This window comes from Tenrec ecaudatus, chromosome 7, assembly GCF_050624435.1.
Source record: "Tenrec ecaudatus isolate mTenEca1 chromosome 7, mTenEca1.hap1, whole genome shotgun sequence".
Lineage (NCBI taxonomy): Eukaryota > Metazoa > Chordata > Mammalia > Afrosoricida > Tenrecidae > Tenrec > Tenrec ecaudatus.
Genome location: NC_134536.1, coordinates 17,811,267 through 17,836,898, shown reverse-complemented (window position 1 = coordinate 17,836,898; position 25,632 = coordinate 17,811,267). Strand labels below are relative to the sequence as shown.

At 49.9% G+C, this 25,632-nt stretch overlaps 1 protein-coding gene across 1 annotated transcript in view; it reads left to right on the top strand.

Moving 5' to 3' along the window:
* Positions 1-1,695: 1,695 nt before the first annotated feature.
* PPP1R14C (protein phosphatase 1 regulatory inhibitor subunit 14C) overlaps positions 1,696-25,632 on the top strand; it is an 85,091-nt gene continuing 61,154 nt past the window's right edge. Inside the window, exon 1 of the mRNA XM_075553885.1 lies at positions 1,696-2,007. Coding sequence (XP_075410000.1) covers positions 1,696-2,007 — 312 coding nt within the window. The remainder of the gene's footprint in view (positions 2,008-25,632) is intronic.

Sequence of the window (25,632 nt, the reverse complement as noted above, 5' to 3'; positions counted from 1 at the left end):
AGGTTCAGAAAATAATTAGTAGGTTTCACAATAATCAGAGGCCCCCAAATGATGTGACAAAAAGAAGCAGGCTTCACTAGACACTATCTATATTCTCCAATGGTTTATCAGACCACCCATTGATATCTACATTTCTCCAGGGGTGGTCAGAAGGCCGTCCCCTGAGGTCTCAGCCCCACTGTTGATCTGAATGATCTGGCTTGCCTCCATTACTGAGTTAGAACATCCCTGCGGATTGGATTCAGCTTTAAAGGGCATTTTTTCCTGCAAGGGAGGAAACTGTTACATTTGGATTTTTAACAAGCTCAATGATGCTCTATTTCTAGTATTTTGGTTAACAGCAGGGTAACCCTCTCTCTCCCAGCATGACCTCTCCTAGATCCCTTCTCTTTCACTGTTTTCCCAAGCCATCTATCTGGGCAGTGGGCCCCAGGCTTCATCACTGGGAAAATCCCCACCAGGACTCTAGCTGGAAAGCCCCAAATGGAGGAACAAAGGGATCATAAACCTGCGTGCCCAGGGCTACAGAGCCAGAAAAGCCAGCAGAAAAGCCCTGTTGTCCCAGCCTCTGTTCCCGCCACAGGGCTCCTCTGGAATCCCAAAGAGAATTTCCCCTCCAAGAAAGTTTTCAGAGGAACTGACTTAGCTACCTCTATATCTCCGAGAACTTCCTTGGGCAGCTGCCAGTAGTAACCTTGACCAAAGCTGGTTCTTATTTTATTTTTTTAATGGTCATGAAAGCGGCTGCTGGTATTTGCACATCTCTGTGGGCGCCTTCTGCTGTGGGAACAGAAACGTGTTTTTTTTGTACAGCAGAAACGTACCATTGTACACACCTACACACGCCGGCTTCTGTGTACAATCTCCTCCCCTCCCCTTCTCCCCAGCCTTATAATAAGCCCATTCATGTGTAACTCTGCTGGGTTATATGAGGTTTCCAAAGTTGAGTTCGTCATTGAGGTTGCTTCCCGGGGCACAACGAGAGAGGGAGATTGTGTGGATTTAACATTACGGGAGGAGCGCTGGCTTTGCTGGGGAAGCAATAAGCCAAATGTGAAGCTAGGGAAAACGTCTCAATTCGTGCCCAGAAAGGTTTGCACTCTGATGTCCCCAGCCACTTCGACCTTTGGCGACACAGATGTCTTTAAGGCTTTGCCTACGATTCAACAGTGGCTTTGCAAGGAAAAGCAAAGCTGGTCCACCCCCACACCCCCCTTTTTTTTCCCCCCGGGCGTGGTGGCTATCGGATTGCTCAAACCTCGCCTCGTCGATTTTTCTCGCACGCACATTGGGGCAAGACCAGGAATGTGCCGGGCGCCCGCCGCGGGGTGGGGCGGGGAGAGGCGGAGGCACGTCCCAGCCGCCCGAGGAGGCGGAGGGCGAGGAGGCCTCGGTGCGAGCCCGGCGGCGCGCTCCCAGCTCAGCGCGGCGGGAGGCTGGAGCCCCGGTCTCACCGGCACCTGGCACCCGATCCCCGTCTGCCCCTCCGGGGTCCGCAGGCCGGCTCGCGCGCAGGTCCTCGGCGGCGTCTTTAAGGCCGCGGTCCCCGCCCTTGCCTCCGCCCTCCGCCGCTGCCGGCTCCGCCCGACTGGCCTGGGAGCGCGCGGCGCGCGAAGCAGGTGCCGGAGCCCGCGCCTGCCGCGGCCCGGCCGGGGGTAGTAGCGGCGCCGGGCGCGCTCGGGGCCGCGCGCGGACATGTCGGTGGCGACGGGCAGCAGCGAGGCGGCCGGCGGGGCCGGCGGCGGCGGCGGCGCGCGGGTCTTCTTCCAGAGCCCCCGGGGCGGCGCCGGCGGCAGCCCGGGCTCCAGCCGCAGCGCGGGCTCCTCCCGAGAGGACTCGACGCCGGTGGCCGCGGCGGCCGGCGGGCAGCTCCAGCAGCAGCAGCAGCAGCAGCGACGCCACCAGCAGGGAAAAGTGACGGTGAAATACGATCGGAAGGAGCTGCGGAAGCGGCTGGTGCTGGAGGAGTGGATCGTGGAGCAGCTGGGTCAGCTGTACGGCTGCGAGGTACGGGGCTCGGAGCCCGGAGAAGCAGGGGCCTCCCGCGACCCTGCTCTGCCCACCTAGCTCTCCGGGATGCAAGCCTGGACCCCCGGGACCGAGCGCTGGGAGCGCCGCGCGGCGCGCGCTCTTCGCGGAGTGGCCCCAGGGTCGGGGCGCAGCGCCTGGGGCGCCGCTGCCTGGGTTTAGCTGCAGGGGGCTCGGGGAGCTGTACGCCCCTTGGTGGTGGGACTGAACCAGCGAAGCGCGTCGCTCCCCTCCGAGCCGCTGGCGCGTCTGCGAGAAGCTGGGGGCTTGGAGGTGGCTCACCCCTGCTGCGCCCTAGCTGTGGTGGGGAAATAGCATTCATTGCTGGGGTCCCAGCAGCCCGAGTTTCGGGGGAAGGGTAAAAGAAAGACACCTGAAAGCTTGCATGGACCAGGAGAGAGGTACTGGTGATCTCTCTCTTTACATTTCACCCAAACCGTGGATTGAGCGCCCCCCTTTTCCAGGCAGCCCCACGCGTGCCCCGCAAATCGTCCTTGCACTTCCCAAGCCGCGCACACCCACCGGGCTTTGTTGGAAACAGTTGGGTTTTCCTCACTTCCCAAGCCGAGTCACCCCTTTGGGTGCGCACAAAACCGGAGCCTGGGGCGACCCTGGTGGTCATGGGAAGGGAGCCCCGCGGGTGGCGTTCGCTCCAGGCTGCGCTCTAAGCGCCCCTGCCCTTCGCGAGGCTGTGACTTTCCACAGCCGGGGAACTCAGGACGCGGGCGAAAGGGTCAGAATAGCGGTAGCAAACGAACGCTAGAAAAATGTCCGCGAGCCCAAGGCTGCCCCATGGGAGTCTGGTAGGAGCAGTTGGGAATGAAGTGCTCGCTGCCCCTTCAGGCATGGAATCTGGAATGGGTGGCCACGGGAAGGCGATTAATAATGCAGGGTTTGGAATCCGAAGTTAGAGCTAGATTTGTGTTCACCTCCCTGCCCGTGCGCTTTGGCAGAAAACCCAAGCCAGGTGAAGGAACCGACTTGCTGGCTTTCAGCAATTCAGGGCTGCTTCTCCACCTCCCACTTCTCCTGGCCTATTGTGAATACATCTTCTCTTGCACATTCATGCGCGACACAGGGAACACTAGCATTTTCATTAGGGACTCCTGCATGATTATGATACAATAAAGCTTGTCTGTATGATTAGTAGGCTTGTAAAAATAATGTTTCTCCAGCCGGCTTCTTAGGGGGAAATACACACACACACACACACACACACATTTAATTGCATAAATTAAAAAACACTGGGAGAAATTGGAAATGTTCATAGGATTTTTAGAGCAAGTTGGCAAAACTCTAAAGAAACAATGTATTTGCTATAGGTGAGATCCTGCCGGGAGAAGATGTGCTCTATCTTGCCTCTGTCGAATTCAATTAAGCAAGGCTCTGGCGTGTATTTCATACCAGCCTTTAGACTCCATCTTGGGTTTGGAGAAGATTTGACTTAATCGAAAAACTACTGTTGAGATCACCACTGCTTTTGAACAGCTCATTTTTGGAGAGGCTAATTAGGTGGAGTCTAGGAGAGGGTTCTAGTTGGCGGATCATCTATGGTAATGTGAAAAAAATGCAAATTCTTTGGAGGGATGTTGAAATATTGGATGTTGGGATTTTCACTATCTTGAGCAGGTAGGCATTAAGCGTGTTTCAAAGGGAATGGAAAACCTTGAATGTTTTTCTTTTCTGTGCCCTCCAATCCCGATGGATTTTAGACCTCCCACCCACAGCAAAGCAGCTAGCGATTTGGAAGAGTAAGGATGGGGGTTGGAACAATACAACTTACTGGAAGAGAGGCTGCATGCCATTAAAGTGTGGCAAGCATTTCCCATCAAGGTGTTGGCTCTGTCATTTTCTACAGAAAGATTAGGGATCATAGGGAAGGTTGCCAGCAGAGCATGAATAGGCTGACGGTACGCCTTCATTGAATAATAAAAACATGTGGATTGGTAAGTAGCCAAATCAAGGACTGTCTTTTTCCATCCAGTCTCCTGGGTGAGGCTCACTGTGTGGATTTAGGGTCTCTTCCCCTCTCTGCTTAGAGCATCTTTGTGAATCCAGAAAGGTCTACACTGACTTGTAAGTGAGGACTTCGTGAATGCGGAGATTAGGAAATGTCCTTTTTACCTTGAGAATTGGTGGTGTTTTTGAATGTTTAGCTTATGATGTCAACACAGAAACCTCATTTGCCAAACTTTAGGCTGGCCCTGGGCCCCAGTTACCCTGCTGAGTTGGGGCAGGAAATGAGCATGATTCTGTGCTTGATTCCAGAAGGGCATGACCCAGGCAGGTCAGTCAGTAGGTGACGTGGCTTTTTCAGATGAGATGACACTGTCTTTTGGAGTGTCAGAAAGCCTGTCATGTAAAATGAGACGGGACAGGGCAAGAATACCTGAAATAGCTTGGCTGTGGCCTGATCTAGAAGTCTGCAGTATTTTGGAGTTATTAATAGCTAATATTGACTTATTAAGTAGTCTTAGTGTAGCAGTTGGTTAAGCACTGAGCTGCTAACTGCAAGGGCAGTGGTTGAAACTCACCAACCACTCCGTGGCAGAATGGTGAAAGTGTCTACTTCTGTAAATATTTACCATCTTGGAAAATTTAGGGGACCGTTCTATTCTTTTTAATTTATTTTTAATAGTTTTATTAGGTCACAATCCATACATACATCGATTGTGTAAAGCACATTTGTACATTCATTGCCCTCATCATTCTCAAAACATCTGCTCTCCACCCAAGCCCCTGGCATCAACTCCTCATTTTCCCCTCCCTCCCCACTCCCCCTCTCTCATGAACCCTTGATAATTTACAAAATATTATTTTATCATATCTTGTACTCTCCGACGTCTTCCTTCACCCACTTTTCTGTTGTCCGTCCCCAGGGAGAGGTCACATGTAGATCCTTGTAATCAGTTCTCCCTTTCCAACCCACCCTCTGTGCCCTCCCAGTATCGCCACTCACACCACCGGCCTCTGAAGGGATCATCCGCCCTGGATTCCCGGCATTTCCAGTACCTATCTGTACCAGTGTACATCCTCTGGTCTAGCCAGATTTGTATCTACTCTTTTTTATAGAATTACTGTAAGTCAGAACCAACTCGATAGCTGTGGGTTTTTACCTTTTATTATTTATCTGTGGTACTTCGTCTTTGTAAGTCCCGCTGAAATGACTGGTGTGCTTCCGTTTCTTTCTGATGGATCTGGGTAAGAGAAGAGGGAAGATGCTGATGGGACTAGATGATTGAGTTATGAGTGATTTTTAACAAGTTAACTGTGATGATTAAAACATGGGAATCTAATGAAGAGGTGGATCAGTATTATCACCTTGCTGGGTAGGAATAGCCATTTCAGAAGAAGGAGGCACCTGACTATTGCTGCTACCAAGCCAGGAGTAGAGCATAGCTTTTGGATGCTGAGATCCCTGCATATCAGGCCTCCTCAATCCAGGGACAGAAAACTATGACACCAGGGAAGTGACAGAGAAGTGGCAGGACCAAAAGCCAGAGCGTGGGACAGTGGTGAACTTCCCCAGCCCCCAGAGCTAGTAAAGCGGAATACCTTAGATAGCAGGAGGCTAGCTTGTGGAGTGGGGTGCCTCCAGGCACTTAATTGGAGGAGCTAAGTTTGCTGACCCATGGAGCTTAATTAGTGCCTTGAGTTTGAGGCTTATGGGGGAGTGGCAGCCCTTTGGACATTTATTGGCAACCCTCAAAGAACTTTGTAACATTGCCCAAGCAAGGCAGAGGCCAAGGGGCCACGTGGCTGAGAGGGAAAAGACACAAGAGAGACCTGCCTATGAGCATGACTGAACCACCCCCCGCCAAAAAAAAACAAACAACCCTGTCCCGACTGTATAATTATATCCTAAGCATTTGTAACCTGTTAGCTTCCTTAGTAACCTCCTAATTGTGAGTGTTGTCTATGTGTTCTGTTGGGCCATTACAATGAGTTATCAAGCCTGTGGAGGGATGGTTGGGGTCAAAATTGGTAAGGAAGGTTGGAGGGTGGAGGTTTATCTGACCCCTTTCTCCTAGATGTGGACCTTGGGCAGCTGATGTGATAACGGTGATTCCCCCCTCCCCCATCCCCGGTGGTATAGTGGGTTATGCTTTGGGTGGCTAATCACAAGGTCAGCAGTTTGAAGCCACCAGTGGCTCTTCAGGAGAAAGTTGAGGCATTTTTTCTACTCTGGGAAAGGTTTACAGTCTGGGAAATCCAAAGTTCTACTCTATCCTGTGGGGTCGCTATGGAGTGAAATCAACTTGATGGTGGTGAGATTTTTGTGTTCTGAAGGTAGAGATCAGATACTACCACTTCCTTCCCATCCCCACTTTTTAAAATTAACAGTACCTCCCCTTTAATGATGTGTGCATCCTCTATGGGACGTACATAGTTCTCTCATGACACAGGTGGGGTCACCGTTGGTTAGTTGGAGTTGACTCAGTCACAGCTGACTTTTGTTATGTGCCAGGTGCTGTTCTAAGCACTTCGTATGCACAAGTTCACGAAGACCTCCCAGTGAGCAGGGTCCTGTTCTTAGCCCTGCTTCACTGATGGGTCAACTGATAGCCAGAGGTGTTCCCAAACTCATAGAGTGGTGAGTGGTGGAGCAGGGACATCTACACAGGCAGTGTGGCTCTGAATTCACATTCTAACCACCAGGCCCACCTGTTGGCGTTACAACTGTTAACCACAAGGTCAAAAGTGAACCCACCAACCTCTCCTCAGGAGAACGATGAGGATTTTCTACTCCTGAAAAAGATTTCCAGCCTTGGAAACCACAGGGGTTGATCTACTCCGTCTGTACAGTTGCTACCAGTCAGAATTGACCGGAGACCAGTGAGTTTGGTTTTCTTGGTTTTCATACAAGATGACCCCTGGCCCTGTGTATCATGATCTGAATGGTTAAAAGTTGTGAGTTTAGCTAACAGGTGTTTATACAAAATGAGTCTCCTCCACCCACCTGGCTAGTGACCTGGAAACTGGGTGTGGATGTAGACTTTACAGACGTCCCAGGGTTCTGTGTCGGAATGTTCTGGGAGATAGTGTTGTGTTATCAAGGTAGAGATACTGCCCAGGAGCTGTGATGGTGTTGTCGTTAAGCGTTGGGCTGCAATCCGCATGGTTGGCAGTTCAGAACACCAGCAGCTCTTCGGGAGAAAGACTGGGCTTTCTACTCCCATACACAATTACAGTCTCGGAAACCCACAGCAGGGCCGCTGTGAGCTAGCGTTGACTCAATGACATGAGTTTAGTTTTGGTTTGGTCCCTGGCCCAGGATCTGGTTCCATTTTCTCCCGGGCATGGTTTTCCCACTGCATGGAGAGCATTGTGCCGGATGTACCAGCCTCTGTGTCTAGTCGCTGACACTGGGGAAAGAGTATCTCTTGGGAGGAGCCAGTCCATGCCCTGGAAGCAGTTTGGCATATGGTCTGGGAATTCTATGGGACCCAGAAGGGAACTCTGGGTGGTGCAATGTTTAAGAGCTTGGCTGTTAACTAATAGGTTTGCAGTTCAAACCTACCAGCAGCTCTTTAGGTGCACCCTTGGGGCAGTTCTGCCCCCTCCTGTAGGGTCACCATGAGTTGGAATTGACCTGAGAGCACTCAAGAGCAACAATGACAGAGACCAAGTGCACTGGCAATGGAGGTTGAAGGACCCAGGATCTAGGTGGGAGGGCCGCTTGTTCCCAGGGACAGATGACACCACAGTAGCATGGGTGGACCAGGGCTGCAGTCCTGCTTTCCCAGTTTGAGAGTGGGATTGTTAAACACGGCATTCAACCTCGGATAGAGAAATGTCTTTATTACATTTAAAAATGGAGCCAAGGGTGGGGCAGAGCTCTCGAACCCCAGAACTTACCGAGTCTCCCGATTTGGCCGTGTAGCTTCTGATGGTCAGCAGGGTTGTTCTTGGACCTAGAGGAGGCCTATCGTTGTGGATTCCGGTCTTTGTTTGGTGTGTATTAAGCACTTGGCTACCAGCTGAGCTGGTGGCACGAAATCCCCCTGCCCTAAAAGCACCTCGAGGGAGTGGCTTGGTGATCTGCACTACATTGACATACATGGGTAGTCACAAGTCACCACCAGGAATATGCAAGTTCAGGTTTTTGGTTGGTAGGTCATCCCCACTCTAACTTCAGGTTAGCCTGCTCTGCCCTGTGCTTGTCTGACTCACGGCGGCCCTTTAAGACAGAGTAGAAATGCCCTGGTGGGTTTCTGAAGCTGTACAGGAGCAGATAGCCTCATTTTGCTCCTGAGGAGCAGCTGGTAGGTTTGAACTGCCGATCTCATGGTTAGCAGCACTGAATGAGTTTGGTGCTTTATCAGTACCTGTGTTCTGCCTCACACAACACTGTACTTTTATATCTAGGTCCTAGAATTAATTGCAATGGCCATGCAGGAATCAAAGACAATATTCATGATGAAGGGGCTTAGTAAGGAAGCAATAGATTAAAATGCAGGTGGGAAATGCTTAGGGTACAGTTGTTCTGTCAGGACATGTTACAAAGTTCTTTCAAGGCTGCTAATACATGCCCAAAGGGCATGCCACTCTGCTCTAAGCCTCAGCCCAGAGGCATTCAGCCCAAACCCCATGGATCAGCAAACACAGCTCCCCCAATTAAGTACCCAGAGGCACCCCACTCCACAAGCCAACCTCAGCTTTCCTTGCTCTATGGGGTGGGAAGTCCATCACTCTGTTTCATGCTCTGGCTCCTGGTTCTGCTGTTGCTTCTCTGATAACCACAGCTGTCTTCTGGATACAGGAGGGTCACTGCACAGGGATCCCGGGGTCCAGAGGCTGTGCTCCACTCCTGGCTCTTGCTGGTAGTGAGATCCCCCATCCTGCTTCTCAGAGGGTCAGAAGCTATTGTGTAAGGATCTGAAAACGGATTTTTCAACAAAACTGCTCCCTCCCTCTCTCTACTCTCTCTCTCTCCCTCCCTCCCTCCCCCAGCCTCTCTCCATAAGCTGTCTATAAAGCATTATGAAATACAATAAGCATGTTGGAAGCCCATGGATAATAGGAGTCTGTTGCCAGAAGAAGACAAGGAAACTGCCCACACTCAATCCCCCGGGGCCTCCTGGTGTTGACGGACTGCCCGTTGGTTGCCACCAGGGTTTTGAAATAGTTATTGGTCTAGAATCTCTGTGTGTGTGCGTGTATGAGTGTGCATAAATGCGTTTGTGCATGCAGCGTCTGCTTCTTGGGCTTTGGCCTACATTAATTGGTTTGTGCAGGAAAACACAAAACCAAATCCACACAAGACATCATGGTCCAAGGGCTGTAGCACATATGGAGGGAGCTGTGACCACAAACTTCTCCCTTATCAAAGCCCAGTCCCACCTGGGCTCTGGATCCTGTGCAGGCAGGGCAGGGCAGGGCAGGATCCCCTCCTGTCCTCCGGGTGGCCAGCAGCTGGGGCACTGCCCACAAACCTGAAGGGTACTGTGTCTTGCGTGAACTCGCAGCCCCTTGGACCAAGCCAGCTGCTGTCGATGGATCCTGATTCATGTGTCAGAGGAAAACTGTGCTTTGTGGAGTTTTCAGTGGTGGATTTTTCGGAAGTAGATTTGCTAGGCCTTTCTACCAACACAACTCTTGCTGGACTGGAACCTCCGCCAAAGATTCCCTAGGAGTCAAACAGGTTAATCACTGGATTCAAACCCAGAGTGACCCTGGAGGGCAGAGTGTACCTGCTCATCAGGGCTTCAAGACTGTTCATCATGTCAGCCACACTGCCCCAACTTTCTCCTGAGGAGCGACTAGTGGGTTTGAACTGCTGACCTAGCACCTAGCAGGGAAATGCTTAATCCCATGTGCTACCAGGTAGGTATCTTTCTGCAACAGCCAAGGACTCCTAAGGCTACTCTCAACTCCTCCTAAGAGCCGCTGTGGTGGTACTTCCCTCTCTGCTGTCCTTTGCTGTTTGCTGTGCGGTATGAGGCAGGGCTCTGTCTTTGAGTCCCTGCTCTGCTCTCCTCTGCTCTTTCACTCCCATGAGCTCTTTCTAGTGACAGGGCTGTCAAACACCCCGTGGCTGCCAACATGCTGACTGCAGTTTCGCACCCCACAACTCTAGCCCAGAGCTCTTTCTGGAGGGCTAGGTGCCTCCGGACAGCCTTGAAACGGACAGTTCCACTTCGGTCCCCCTCAGGACCATCAGATCCAGCCGGGCTGCAAATGGGAACCCTCCCACCCTTTCAGTGAGTGGGAGACTGCGCTCCAGGTTGTCTCTGCCAAAGGTGATTGCGGCATTTCCTCCCTCGCCTGCCCCACCCGCCAGCCAGAAGGCCTGTGGGTACTCGCCTTGCCACCGTGAGCCCATTTGGACTCCCAGTGACCCTGTGCATGGTGGGGCAGAGCTTGCCCCCATGGTGTTCTCAGTAGCCGAGTTTTCAGAAGTTGACAGCCTGGCCCTGCTTCCACGGCACCTGTGATCTGGCGGGACTTGAACTTCCAACCTTTTGGTGAGCAGTTGAGCATTCGCTTTTTATATTCCACTGGCTCCATGGAGCTCCGGAATCGGATTCCTTGGCTTGTCACTGCCCCTTCTTAGTCTTCCCCCTGCCACCGAGTCTATCCTGACTCATGTCCCACGTGAGGGTTTCAGAGTTTGTAAATCCTTCTGGGAGCAAAGAGCCTCATCTTTCTCTCCAGGAGCAGCTGATAGGTTTGAACCGCCCACCGTGAGGTTAAGCAGCCCAGTGCTGATCCTGAGTGCATCACCATTCTCACCTGAAGGCTAGCAGTCAGCATCGGCGTCTAGTTATCTCAGTTTACTACTGCCAGGTGCTGGTGGGTTACGCATTGGGCTGCCAACCGCCACGTCAGTAGTTCAAAACCACCCACCGCTCCACGGGAGATGAGGTTTGTAATCCCCGTAAAGAGCCACAGTCTCAGAAAGCCACGAGGGGCCGTTCCGCCCTGTCGTACAGGGTCGCTGTGAGTCGGCATCGACTGGATGGTAGCGAGTGTGCTTTCTGGAGGTTGTACGTTACAAACAGTTAGGTGCTCAACTCCTGGCTGAAAGGTTGGTGACTCGAACACCCCCAGAAGAGCCTAGGCAGACAGGTCTGGTGCTTTGTTGCTGAAACATGCCAGCCTTGAAGGCCCTGTGGAGGCCAGCTCCCCTAATGGCAGCAAGTGTTACCACGACCATGCCTCCCTGCCTTCTCCTCGCCACTCCTGCCCCTGCCACGCTTTCTGCTGAGGGCCAGGGGATTCTCCTTTTGTGTCCCACGAGCAGTCTGCACACAGCTGTCTGAGTGCCTAAGGCGGGGTCGTCATCTCCATTTTAACCGGAGAGAGCCCAAGTTGGAGTTGTTACTTGACCTTGTCCAAGGTCACACTGATGCCCAAGTCCTCCCCTTTGCCACTCTGCTGCCAGCGGCATGGACAGGGTCCTTGCTGTATGCCTCCCCCTCCTCCCCCTTATGGTGACCTGCGAGATGGTATGAAGGCTTGTTCTTGGTCCCTAGGTTGGGGCAGCTTCCTCTGTCCTTCCGCCCCGACAGTCATCCTCTGTACAGAGCTTCTGTGCCACTCCCATGGCACCGTGGCCAGGGCAAACTTTCTATAATCCAAAGCTGAACTTGCTCCAGTCCACTTCTGGAGCCTCATCCCCTGCCACTGTCCCCACCCTGCTTCTCCATGGTCAGCTGGGGTCCAACTGCTGTAGGAGGTCGGGCAGGACCCTTCCTGCTTGCTTCTGCTGATGCCAAACCACACATCTCCCTCATTACCTCCTGCCTCTTACCAGATCTGCGGGCTCTACTTGGGTGGCATCTCACCCAGGAAGCCTCTTAGGTCTAGTGTCCTCCAGGCTTGATGACCTGTGGTGTGTGCTAACCCCTTTCTAGGCCTGTGATGTCACCTCCGTCTCCCCCACCAGTTGCAGCTTCCCAGAGGCAGAATTTTGGGTGTCCTTGAAGCCCCATTGCCTCTCGAAGCTCTGGCCGCTCAGAAGCCAAAGACACACCCAGTACACACACTGGCACCATTTGACATCGCCTGCATGAGCAATCTGCTCTTTCACTGTTGACTTGCAGGTGACATCTTATGCATTATGATGACTTCTGTCCCTGAACGTCAGGCTGGGCTTCAGTGTACAGATGCAGGAGTAATGCCAGTCTCCCAAGGACACCATCCCAGCTTCCTGCCATCCTTCTCTGAGCTGCCCCCGAGCACTGCTTTACTTGCATGGTGCTGCTCGCCTGTGCTGGAGAGGGGCGTGTGCTATTCCATCTGGAGCTGAGGTTCCCCACCCCCCCACCCCCACCGTGTGGCAGGCATGTACGAATCTCTGAAGAGCAAAGAAGGGAAGCCATGATTGCTGCTTCTGCCCCAGCACACCAGCCCATGACGTTTTCTTAGTCAACACTCGCATTTCGGAAATCTGTGCTGAGCGCAGGAAGCCAGAGTGTGAATGAGACTGTACAGTAGCTCAGTGACGGGGGAAGGATCCAAACAGGGCTTTCAATTTTGGAGGGATCCTTCGAGTGAATGAGGTTAGGAGGGTGGGGATACCATCTGTCCATCCGTCCTCCCATCCACCCATCTACCCATCTACCTATCCGTCCATCCAGGTATTTCATAGATGGGAAAAGCAAATAAATAGTTCCTCTGTTACAGGAGAGGGGTAGAGAGGTCTGTATGACTGAAAGTCCTTTGCGAGCAGGCTGTATTCTGTTCAGAGTTGTGTAGCGTGTTCAGTAGCTCCCTGAGTGCACAGTGGGAGTGGAGAGGTGGTGTCCTAGATATAGGACATACAGGGGTGACAGGCCAGACCTTACTCCTGCTGGTATGGGTTTTCAGTTGTTTCCAATGCCTTGGGCAAGAGCTGTCTGTCTGTCTGGGTGTCTAAGTATCTGTGTGCATCAGGGTGGTGGGTGATTTCTGGAAGCAGAGCGCCAGGCCTTTCTTCTGCAGTGCTAGTTGGGTGGGTTTGACTCGACCACTTAGGAATTAGCAGTTGAGTGGTGATCACTTGCTTCATGCAGGACCTCTGAGTCTAGATTGGGGTGGTTTATTTCCTTGGGGGGGCTGTAATATAACTGCTTACTCTCTGCCGACTGTTAACAGCCCTGCAGGACAGGGTAAAACTGCTTCTGTGAGTTTCTGAGACTGTAAGTCTTTGTGGAGCAGAAAGTCCAGTCTTCTCCTGAGGAGCAGCTGATGGTCTCTAATGACTGACCTTGTGATCAGCAGCCCAACATGTAATCACTGGGCCACCAGGGGTGACACTGGCAGCTGATCACTTGGTGGCTTAAAATAACAACGCCGTCTTCTCTCACCATCTGGGTTCCAGGTGTCGGCAGGACCCTGGTCTTCCTCAGGGCTGCAGGGCAGATGGTCCCAAGGCTTCCTCACAGCTTCGGATGATTCCTGGCAGCCCTGGGCATGTAGGTGCCTCTCCAATCTCTGGTCATGTTGTTGTGTGGTGTCTCCTGTGTGCGTCTGGGCCTGGGTGTCTTCTCTGGAGAGAATACTAATCATCTTGGATGCGGACAGACCCTACTGCCCTCATGTTCACTTGATTACACCTGTACACGCCTGACTGCCAAATAAGGTCACCTTCACAGGTCTTTGGGTGGAGGGCTTCTGCATATCTTTCTGGAAGACCCAGTTCAACCCATAGCAGTGGGTCACTTATGGATCGACAGTAAGGTGGAGAAGGAACAGGCAGCATTTATCTTTGGAGTCTCTTACTTTGTGGTTCACATGACAAATGAAACAGTTTGACTGAGGCAGTGAAAAAAGTGTCAGCCTGGTGCTCATCAAAATACTAGAAATATAACTTCAGATTTTGCTGTCGGGATTCCAGAATTAACAGCCTCCTCCCTTGCAGCAAATAGTCCTCGTAAGCTTAATTAGTAGAGGGCTTTCTATTCCGGTAAAGACTTACATTCTCAGAGACCCTCAGCTCTAGCTCTACCCTGGCTTTTAGGGTCACTATGAGCCAGAGCTGACCTGGCGGCAGTGAGTGAGGGGCCTTTGGTGCTCTAGTGGGCTGCACATTGAGCGGTCACCTGCAAGGTCAGTACTTTGAACCCATCAGCCACTTAAAAGGAAAAAGATGAGACCGTCCGCTCCCAGAGAGATATAAAGCTTTAGAAACCCGATAGGATAATCCAAATCTTGTCTTGAAGGGTGGCTCAGAGTTGGAATCACCTCAATGGCGGTGAATTTGGTTTTGGTGTAGGGGACCTGGCTGGCACGGATGCAGCCAGAACATGTCAGTTCCCAGTATGATGTGGTCAGCCAGGCCCTGGCTTGTGTCCCACTGGCCCAGCCTGGACCTACCTTGGCAGGCCATATTCAGGGTAGGACTTTCTTTCCTCACCTGAAGAAGGACTGAGGGACCTTGAGGGCTTCCAGGGAGTCTGTGGCCACGCTGCCCCTGCCCTGCAGGAAGGGAGGCATAGGAAAGAGAAAGTGACAGGGGCAGCAGAAACAGGAGTGGCTGTCACTTTCAGAGCAGACAGAGGCAAGTGTCCCAACGGTGTCATCTGTCTTCCGAAGCTGTTTTCCTTCAGCAAAGGACGGGGTTGTCCATCCATCACCTGAGGGGTGAGGTTTCGTGTCTTGCTGGCTTTTAAAAATCTTCCGTCTTCTTCCCTGCAACTAATGATTTCCAAGTTCAACTGGAATATGATGGGGTGGTTATCAGCCCCCTCTGCTTACTTACATCTTGGGAGGTTCGCCTTTAAGAAGAGCTGGCACATATTTGACTTAAACGCTTCCGGCGTAGTATTTGGGATAACACGGAGAGCTTTTCCGGTCTTCTTATTTGCCCTTCATGTGGCAGCTCATAGTGAACGGAAGGTTCAGGTGCAGAGGGACAACCGTGGAGTCTTGGGGGTAAAGGTCAGAAAAGCAGAGTGTCCCGAGTCCCCCAGATCAGAGGGGGAAATACATCTCTAACAAACCAGCGAGTGTCCCCAGACCTCATTCCTCAGTATCACTTTCTAGTGTGTCTTAACATCTGCATGACATGATAGAAAAAAAGGGATACATCCCCCACTCCCACTCCCGGATCAGTCCCTTAGGAAGTGGAGTTTGGAATCTCTTGCTCTTTACACTGCATGTGTGTGTTCTATCATGATAGACTCCTAAAGCACCATTAGATAACCCCAGCCCAGCCACGGAGAACTTGGTCGTGTAGGTAGTCCTTTCATTTTAAAGATGAGAAGACCGAGGCTCAGAGTAACCTGCTGTATTAGTCCACGGGAGATGCTTTAACAAGCCATGACAAGTGGAGTGGCAGGGAGAGAAATGTGTGGCAGTACTGTTCTGCAGGCTCGTCTGACTTCAAGGTGTCTCTAGGGCCGCATACATTCTGCCTGAAGGCTCCAGGGGAAGATCTGTTCTTGTTCCTCAGTGTCTGGGGTCCTCCCGGGAGGTCTTTGGTGTGTAGATGTGTCTCCACACGTCATCTCTGTGTCTGTCTCTGCTCTTTTGCAAGGACATCACTCAGGGTGGATCAGGACTCCTGCTTCACCAGTGTGACCTCCTGCTACCAAGAGAGCATGTTCAAGCCCCTGCTCCCCAAGGAGGCCATGGCCACAGACCAGGGGTTAGGATGTGAAAGGTGTCTTTTGGTGAGGGATCCCATCCAACCCATGGCATCTAGTGATCTCTCTTGTCCCTCATGGTGGCGTTGGCTTCCAGGCAAGGAGCCTGTGTGTCTAACAGAAGGAGTGACTGCCCCACCCTCTGCTGTGTCTCCACGAGTTGAGCCCATTCTTGGGGCTGAGATCAGTCCATCTGGGGGAAAGATTTCCTTCCTTGTCACGGGCTCCCACCTTAACTAGCCACGCTGTCCTTCTCTAGGGCTGGTCTTTTCTGATGACGTGTCCAAAGTCTGTGGACCGGCGTCTACATGGCCAATGAGAAGAGGAGGAAGACAGAGGTCGCTCTTGGAAGCAGTGATGTCCCATCATTGGCAGCCCCTAATTCGAGCGTGTTTGTTTGCTCACTCCCGCATGCCAGCCTGCTCTACTGACTTTATTTGGCACACTTGCCAAGTGTGCCTCATCCTCAGTTGAACTGTTACAGGTTGCAGCGATTTCTCAGGTGAACCCTACACAGGATCCAGTCATTTCTGTAGAAGAAGTCAAGGCCCCTGGGTAGGAAGGTGTATCCCAAGGAGTGTGTCTGTTTTTTTGATGACCAGGTATGTAGGGCCATGCGTGATAGGACCTCCTGCTCTCTCTCATCTTCGATGGAATTGACGGGGTGTTCTTCCTCCTTGCAGGTTAGATGTTAGGAACGATCTTTAAATAGCAAACGGTGGGCGTTGTACCCCACATGTTGAAAGTACCCGATCTGACCTTGGACACGGCAGAAGCCCAAAGGTGAAACTCTTCTCAGTCACACGGGGAATGTCTTGAACAACTCACTCTGCATATGCGGGAAGGAGGGGTGTGCGTTCACGTCGGATAATCATCATCCACTCCGATCTGTATCAAGCCACTTGGGCAGGTGTGGAGTGTCCCTTTATTCTTAGCTCTTGTGGACTGATACGCGACACCGCAATCCTCATTGTCGATGAGTGTCTCTCTGGTTGGGGATGGGGTGTGGCGGCTCTCCGACCAGCCGAGAGAAAATGAGTCATGCACTTGGTGCTGAAACATGATGCTGCTTGCGACGGTGAAAACACCCTACCAATACTGCATCGGAAAAAATAGCATGTGCTCTCTGGTAGACAAGTGCTTTTTGTTCAGCTAACATATTCCATTTCTTCATCAGAAGTTCATTAGAAGTGGTTCTGTGGTTGGATGTTTAGTTAAGGAACACCTGCATGTCCAGGTAAATAGGTAGCGTAGGTTGCCACCTAAATGAGCTCGAGGCTCTAAAATCATTTAACCACCGTTAACAAAACCAAACAGGAACCCTGGTGGGGTGGTGATTACAAGTTGAGCTGTTCAGTGCAGAGTCGGCAGTTCGAAACCACCAGCCGCTCCAAGGGAGAAAGACAGGGCTTTCTACTCCCGTCAAGCGTGACAGTCTGAGAAACCCACAGGGGCAGTTCCACCCTGTCCTGCAGGGTCCCTGTGAGTCGGCATCAACCCGATGGCAGTGAATGAATGAATGAATAAGCCGAACAAAATCCACACCATTTCCCCTCAAGGTGACTCTCCTCTTGGCGGTCTGTGTGTGTCTGAGCAGCGGGACAGTGTCACTGTGGGTTTTCAAGGACGGTTTCCTTTGGAGGTAGAGTGCCAGGCATTTCTTTGTGGGATCGCTGGGCGGGCTCGAACCTTAATCCTTTCGGTTAGTGGCCTGAAACTACTGACGTGGCTTCATGTTAAACTTGGAAGAGTGACGATGGACTGCACTGAAGGGGTCCCTGCGTTTGCGTCATTCACTCTCATTCAGTCACTGATGCCGAGTTGCATTTAGACTCACAGAGACCCTACAGGAAAGAGTAGAACTGCCCCTTTGGGTTCCCAATGCTGTGAATCTTCACAGGAGCAAAAAGCCTCATCTTTCTCCTGCAGATCATTTGGTGGATTTGAACTGCTGACTTTGTGACACGGAACCCACTACGCCACCAGGTCTTCTTTATCGCACTCCAAAGAAGAGCAACGTTTGCCCATGTGTCCACCTCACGGGCAAGGCAGCTCAGGCGAGGTGGGGTACATTGTGGACCTGGCCTTGCTCTCAAGGAATGCGACAATCATGGGCACCTTTGTCCCTCTGACCCCACGATAAAATTCAAGCAGGCAGAACATCCCTACCTACAGATGGCATCTCCACTGTCTGCAGGCAGCTCTGTCCCCGTCTCAGAGAAGCCTGCCGCTTATGATCATAGGTTCTTTTTACAGGCTGTGTGGCAGGGCAAGGGGATCTTCCGGTGTGATAAAAGGTTAGATGAATGGGGAAATTAAATGTGATACATCTACACAAGGCATCAGAATTCACCATCATGAGAAACAAAGGCCAGCTGCAGGCCACCCACAGACAGACCTGGAAAATATAGTGCTGAGTGCGCTCAGGCAGTCACAGCAGGCAGAGCTGACCCCTAGCACCTCGGTGAAATAAGCAACCAGACAGAGGCCAGCGATGATGGGGAGCTATCAGAGATGGGCGGAAGGAGGAAAGGGGGCATTGCTTTTATGGGAATGCTGATGGGATGATTTGCAAAAGGATAGAAAGATTGGTTGCACAGTGTGAAGGATGTCATAGTTTGTGCCATTGAATTTACATGCCAGAATTGGGTGATCAAGGGGAAAATAAAGAAAGATGGTGTTCATGGCTGCCCTGTTGGCTCTGACCCATGACCGCTTTCTGCATGACAGGACGGAAAGTTACCTGGCTCTGCCTCATCCTCATGATGGTTGGGATGCCTGGGTCCATTGCTGTACATCCAAGGGGCTTGTGAAGTGCCTTCCTATCTCTCTACCAAACAATGGAGAGTTGTGATTCTGTCGTGATTCATAGGGGTTTCGCTGGCTACTTAAAAAACAAACAAACCGATTTACTTACACACAATCACATATCACATAAGTCAGTGGTCTAAATATAGTAAAAAGAGTCGTGCGGTCATTACCACAGCCAACTGTAGGCCATTGCCTTCATTCTTGAATTCATTAACTCCCCATGTTAGACCAGGTGGACCAGAGAAACAAACACAGGGACACTCATACAAGTGTACGAAAGAGCTTTATACCGAAGAGTAATTATCTATCAAGAAAACATCCCAACCCAGTCCAGATCAAGTCCATAAGTCTGATATTAGCCCATAAGTTCAATACTAGTCACAAATTCCTCTTCAGATTCGTGTAGCCACATGCACTGATGCAGAATGCAGGAAGATCACAGGTCAGTCGGGAAACAGTCTTGTGGATCCATTGGCTGTGGTGGCATCACAGCGTTGGCGCAGGTCTTTGCTGCATGGTTCATGCAGGTCTCAGTATGGGTCTACATGGCTTATCAACAGCAAGGTGAAGCAGAGAGAAAGTGTGTGGCTCGCCTCCAGGGAGAAAGAGAAGAAGTTCCCAAAATCCTTATGAGAAGGCCACGCCCACAATGAGGCATCATCAGTCTGTTTTGATAGGTTAGACTCCACCCTGACACTTATTTATCAAGTTGACACGAAATTATGTAACTACCACACTCCCCATTTTGCTCCAAACATCCCCTGCCATAATCCTAAGAAACTTAATCTGTCTCTCTAGGTTTCATACAAAAATTGACAACAAAAACAAAAGAACCCAACAATAGCAAAATGAAACAAAGACACAGAAAACCCTTAATCTAAAAGAAGTAAGAAAATCATAAAGACTAGAGTAAATTTTTAAAAGGGTTAAAAGGTAAAAAAAAATGATAAGGTGTTACATTTTAACCTAACAACTACATTGATTCCCTTTCCACTGCACTCTGTCTAGCAAGGTTATTCACATCCCTGGTCAATGGCCAGAGGGGATTCACCAGAGGCTTAATCCATGTGGGGACTCTGCAAATGGATTTTGGACTTTTACTCTCTTCCATAGCCTTCTGAAATTTGGGTGACTACAATTCACTCCTCTGGTCTTGGATTTTATTATTTACAATCCTTGGATCACACCAGCTGGTACGCTGCTTCCATGTCAACTTATTTGACGCCTCACTTAGATGATTGCTTGTTTTAAGACAAGTTTAAGAGCTCACTAGCTACTTTTTTGGAAGTAGGCTTGGAAGGTCCCCTTTCTAGTCTGTCTTAGTCTGGAAGATCAGCTGAAAGCTGTGCACCATGGTTGCCCTCCTGGTAGCTTAGCTTCCAGCATCATAGCAACATGCAAGCCAGGACAGTAGGACCAATAGGTCATAATGAGACACAGCTGCCCATAACTCTGGCTGTGGGGACCGTCCCTTGGCCTGTCAGGAATGGTGGAACAGGCACCCTGTGCACCCCCCCATGTGCTTTTATTCAACAGAGGGCTGTGGAGTCATCATCTTTGGCTTTCTTTAATTTCTCCTTTTAAATGATCCAACCCTTTCAGGGACATTTTGAGGATTAATAATATTCAAAACTATCTGTGTTAGTCTGGGTAGGCTAGAGAAACAAATTCATAGACAATCATGTATATAAGAAAGAGCTTTATATAAAGAGTAAGTGTACATTTTAAAAAATCCCATCCCAGTCCAAGTCCATAAATCCAATATTAGCCCATATGTCCAATTCCAATCTATTAATTCCTCTTCAGACTCACAAAACACATACAATGACACCAAGTGCAGGAAGATCACAGGCCAGTGGGTGGGAAGTCTTGTGGATCGAGTGGTGGTAGATGCATCTCAGCGCTGACAGGGGTCTCCATGCAGCTTCTTCAGCTCTGAGGCTCTGGCTGCCATCAGCCAGTCTCCCTGTGTCTTGTCAGCTGCAATGTCTCCCAGGGAGTAAGTCAAGAGAGAGATTGTCTCCCGCCTCCAAGGAGGAATACAGGAGTTCCCAGAATCGTTCAGGAGAAGGCTATGCCCACCCAGAAACATAATTGGCTATGACCTGATTGACAGGCTAGACTCCATCCCTTTGCTTAAGTTGACAGGAGATGATGTACATTTGGATATCCCGTTGTTGCAGCACCATCTCCGGGAGAGACCATCCTCTGCCTGCCGTGTTGCAGTCAGGAACCAGGAACCTTGTGTGGGGAGGGCTCTTTCTAGATTCTGGTGAGAGTGTTGGGTGGGCCTTCCTATTTTGTTCCCTGGTCCATCTCTATGACCTGGCCCATGGCCCCGGAGGTGTTTTTGAGGTTGTTGTATTGTAGTAATTAGTATTCTCCATGTTACCCCATTGTGTTCTTTTTTTTTTTTTTTGACTAAAACATTTTTTTTTTATTTTAACAATTTATTGGGGCTGATAAAATTCTTTTCACAGTTCATACATATACATACATCAATTGTATAAAGCACATCTGTACAGTCTTTGCCCTAATCATTTTTTTCTCCTCTTTTCTTCTTTTACATTTTATTAGGGACTCAAACAACTCTTACCACAATCCATACATATACATACATCAATTGTATAAAGCACATCCATACATTCCCTGCCCCAATCATTCTCAGGGCATTTGCTCTCCACTTAAGCCCCTTGCATCAGGTCCTCTTTTTTTTCCCCCCCTCCCTCCCCATTCCCCGCTCCCTCATATGCCCTTGGTAATTTATACATCGTTATTTTGTCATATCTTGCCCTATCCTGAGTCTCCCTTCCCCCCTTCTCTGCTGTCCCTCTCCCAGGGAAGAGGTCACATGTGGATCCTTGTAATCAGTTCCCCCTTTCCAACCCATTCACCCTCCACTCTCCCAGCATCGTCCCTCACACCCTTGGTCCTGAAGGTATCATCCACCCTGGATTCCCTGTACCTCCAACCCTCATATGTACCAGCGTACAGCCTCTGTCCTATCCAGCCCTGCAAGGTAGAATTCGGATCATGGTAGTTGGGGGGAGGAAGCATCCAGGATCTAGGGGAAAGCTGTGTTCTTGTGTTCTAATGGACATCGCAATGGCTACACAGAACTCAGACAAAATTCATAATTCAAGGGTTTTTTAAGGAAGTTAACAAGTTGTAATGTGAGTGAGAAATGCTAAGGATAGCTGCTAATCAGGATGGACCACTAAGTTCTTTCTGCTAATAAATGTCCAAAGAAGCAAGATACTCCACTGGAAGCTTCCATCCAAAGGCAATCAGCTTGAGCTCCCTGGGTAAGCAACCCAGCTTTCTGAATGGAGTACTCAGGGCACCCTTTCCAGTAAGCCTCAGCCCGAAGGCACTCAGCAACATCCGGAGGGTCAGTAAACCCAGCTTCCTGAATTACGTGCCCAGAGGCACCCCACTCTCCAAGTCAGCCTCCTGCACAGAAGCACTCATCTTAACTTGCCCCGTGGCTTGGGAAGCCCACCACTCTGCTTCATGCTCTGACTCCTGGCTCTGCTGCCGCCCCTCAACCACGTTTCAGATGTCAAAGTTGTCTCTAGATCTAGTAGGTTCACTGAGCAGGGGTCTTGGGGTCCAGAGGACACATTAAGTTCCTGGCTTCTCCAAGGGCATCTTTTATACCCAGCAGGATGGCCCACCAGTTACTCACAGGTGAATCCTATCAGTAACTCCCTACACCCTCTTACCAGACCCACACAGTGCAAGGATGTTTGGTGGGCGTTATAGACGGTGGCTAGAGGATTCACATTAAATGATTCACTGCCCCTGTAGTCGTTAGCTGCTTTGACTTGACCCCCAATGCATGATGACCCTGTGCACAGAATAAACACTGCCCAATCTTTTTAAAAAAATCATTTTATTGGGGCCTCATACATCTCGTATCACAATCTATATATACATCCATTATGTCAAGCACATTTGTACATTTGTTGCCCTCATCATTCTCAAAACATTTGCTTTCTACTTGAGCCCTTGGTATCAGCTATTCATTTTTCCCCTCCTTCCCTGCTCCCCTCTTCCTCATGAACCCTTGATAATTTAGAAATTATTATTTTGTCATATCTTACACTGTCCGATGTCTCCTTTCACCCACTTTTCTGTTGTTCATTGCTCAGGAAGGGGTTCTATGTAGATCCTTGTAATCAGTTCCCCTTTTCCACCTGACCCTCCCTCTATACTCCAGGTATCACCCCCCTCGCCACTGGTCCTGAAAGGATCATCTGTCCTGGATTCCTTGGGTTTCCAGTTCCTATCTGTACCAGTGTACAACCTCTGGTCTAGCCGGATTTGCAAGGTAGAATTGGGATCATGATAGTGGAGATGAGGAAGCATTTAGGAACTAAAGGAAAGTTGTATGTTTTATTGTTGCTACACTGCATCCTTACTGGCTCGTATCCTCCCCACAACCCTTCTGCAAGGGGGTGTCTCATTACCTACAGATAGTATTTGGGTCCCCACTCTGCACTCCCCCTCATTCACAATGATATGATTTTTTATTCTTCGATGCCTGGTACCTGATTCTTTCCATGCCTTGTGATCACACAGGCCGATGTTCTTCTTCCATGTGGGCTTTGTTGCTTCTGAGCTAGATGGTTGCTTGTTTACCTTCAAATTTTTAAGACCCCAGATGCTATGTCTTTTGGTAGCCGGGCACCATCAGCTTTCTTCACCACATTTGTTTATGAACACATTTGTCTTCAGTAGGCCTATCGGGAAGGTGAGCATCATGGAATACCTGTTTAATAGAACAAAGTGTTCTTGCATTGAGGGAGTACTTGAGTGGAGGCCCAATGCCCATCTGCTACCTGAATACTAAACCTATAAATATGTGTACATAGATCTATGTCTCCATCCTCATGTATAAATATATTTACATATGTACATGCCTGTATTTAGACCTCTATTAATGCCCTTTGCCTCCTAGTTCTTTCCTCTATTTTCTTTTACTTTCCTCTTGTCCCACTGTCATGCTCAGATTTCATTTGGGTTTCAGTAATTCCTCTCAGTTACTGTGCCCTTGATCAAGCCCTACCAGGCCTCTTACACCCTCCTCGCCACTGATTTCAGATCACTTCTTGTACCCTGTCCCTGGGTTTATTAACACCCACTTCATTTCCCCCACCTCCTCCTCTCCCATGTCCCCCCCAGAACCATCGGTCCCCTTGTTTTCTCCTCCAGATTGTTTATCTAGATAGACCTGCAGAGATAACAATATGCACACACACACACACACACAAAAACAAGACAAAGCAACAAAAGAAAACAAAACAACAACAAAACCAATGACAAAAAAAGAAAAGCCTGTAAATAGTTCAAAGACTGTTGACCTTTAGGAGTGTTTTCCGGTTGATTCTGATGAGGTGCCACGCCCTGGCCCCGAACTCTATTTTTGGTACTCCCTCTGGGCTTCCTTGCTCTGCTCCCCGTGCTGTTCTGTTGCACACCCTTACTGTTTTGCCTCGGTGTGGTGGGGTCAGATCAGTGCAATTTCCACATTGTGTCTCCAGTGGTGTCTCCTGTCTGGCTATGGGTCAGTGAGGGATGTCATGTCTCATAGTGGGGCCGGCCATATGAGCCTCTCTGTGGATTGGCTGCTCTGAGCGAGGATATCGTCCTCAAGGCTTGGTGGGCCAGGATGTGCTCCACTCTCTCTTCCTCCCCCTTCATTTGCTCCTGTGTGCTCTGATCAGGCATGTCCCTCTCCCTGAGCTCTAGCTTCAGTGCTGTCCTCTGAAGTGAATTCTTCTGGGGGAAGGGCAGTTGTCCACGTAGTTGGGATTGGGGCCAGCCCCTCAGACCTCTCTACTAGTTCCCTGCTTTATGCTGGCATGTTGCATTCACATCTTGGAGCACTGGCTGGAAGTCTGTTCCCTCTCTCCTTGTGGAGATATAAACAATACCTTCCCCTTGGGTGGGTTAGTGTCCTGTTCCCTCACTACCCATTTTTCTCTCTTTTTATTTTCTTTTTTCTGCCTCATTTTTAGTTGGCTACCATATGTATCCCTGGATTTGGTCCCCCTGCCATCCTACCTGGGCCTCACCCCTGGAGTGTTTGTATACAGTAGCTTTTCCCCTATGCCCCTTTTGCATTTTTTTAAGCTTACTTAATCAGACTGATGTTGTACTTGTCCTTTTGTGCTTGGCTTACTTCCCTTAGCATAATTTCCTCCAGTTCTTCCCAATAGACGATATGCTTCATGCGTTCATCACTGCTTTTTAGGGATGCGTATTACTCCATTGTACCACAGTTATTTAATCCATTCATCCGTTGATGGAAATTTGGGTTGTTTCCAACTCCTTGCGAGTGTGAACTGTGCCATGATGAACATTGGAGCACAGATGTGTGGCCGTGGTTTGTTTCTTGCCTCTTCTGGCTATATGCCCAGCAGGTATGGTAGCTTGATTTCCATCTGTTTTAGGTATCGCCAGATCGATTTCCAAAGTGGCTGTACATACCTACAGGTCCACCAACAGTGGATGAGAGTTCCCCTCTTCCCACAGCCTCTCCAACACTTGTTGCTTTCCGAGGGTGTTAGGTGGTATTTCCTAGTTGTTTTAATTTGCATTTCTCGTATGGCTAATGATCAGGAACATTTTCTCATTTGTTTGTTGGCCCTTCGGAATTCTGCCCCTGTGAAACTTCTGTTCAGGTCCTTTGCCCACCTCCTCAGTGGACAATTAGTTGTTTTCTTTTCGGAAGCTAACAGAGTATTGTAGATTTTAGTAATAAGGCCTCCTTTGTCTGATGTGTCATTGCTAAAGATGTTTTCCCAGTCCGTGGGCTCTCTTATTACTCTCTTTTGATGTACACAGGTATCTTATCTTCAGTATATCCCATTTGTCAATTTGTGACTCATCTGTATTTGTGTCCTTCCCTATTTCTTGTAGCCTAGGTATTCCCTGAGCCAAAGTTCTCAGGTTGATCCCAATTTGATCATTGATTACCCTAATAGTTTGGGGTTTACCTCGAGGTCTGTGATCCACCTTGAGTTTATTCTTGTGCATGGAGTGAGATAAGGGTCTTGCTTCATTTTTCTGCAGGTAGATATCAATTTTTTTTCCAGGACCACTTGTCAAAGAGGGCATCTGCTTCCCATTGGATATTTTTTGGGCCCTTATCAAAGATCAGCTGTGTGTATGCTGATGATTTTATTTCTGGGTCTTCAGTTCTTTTCCATTG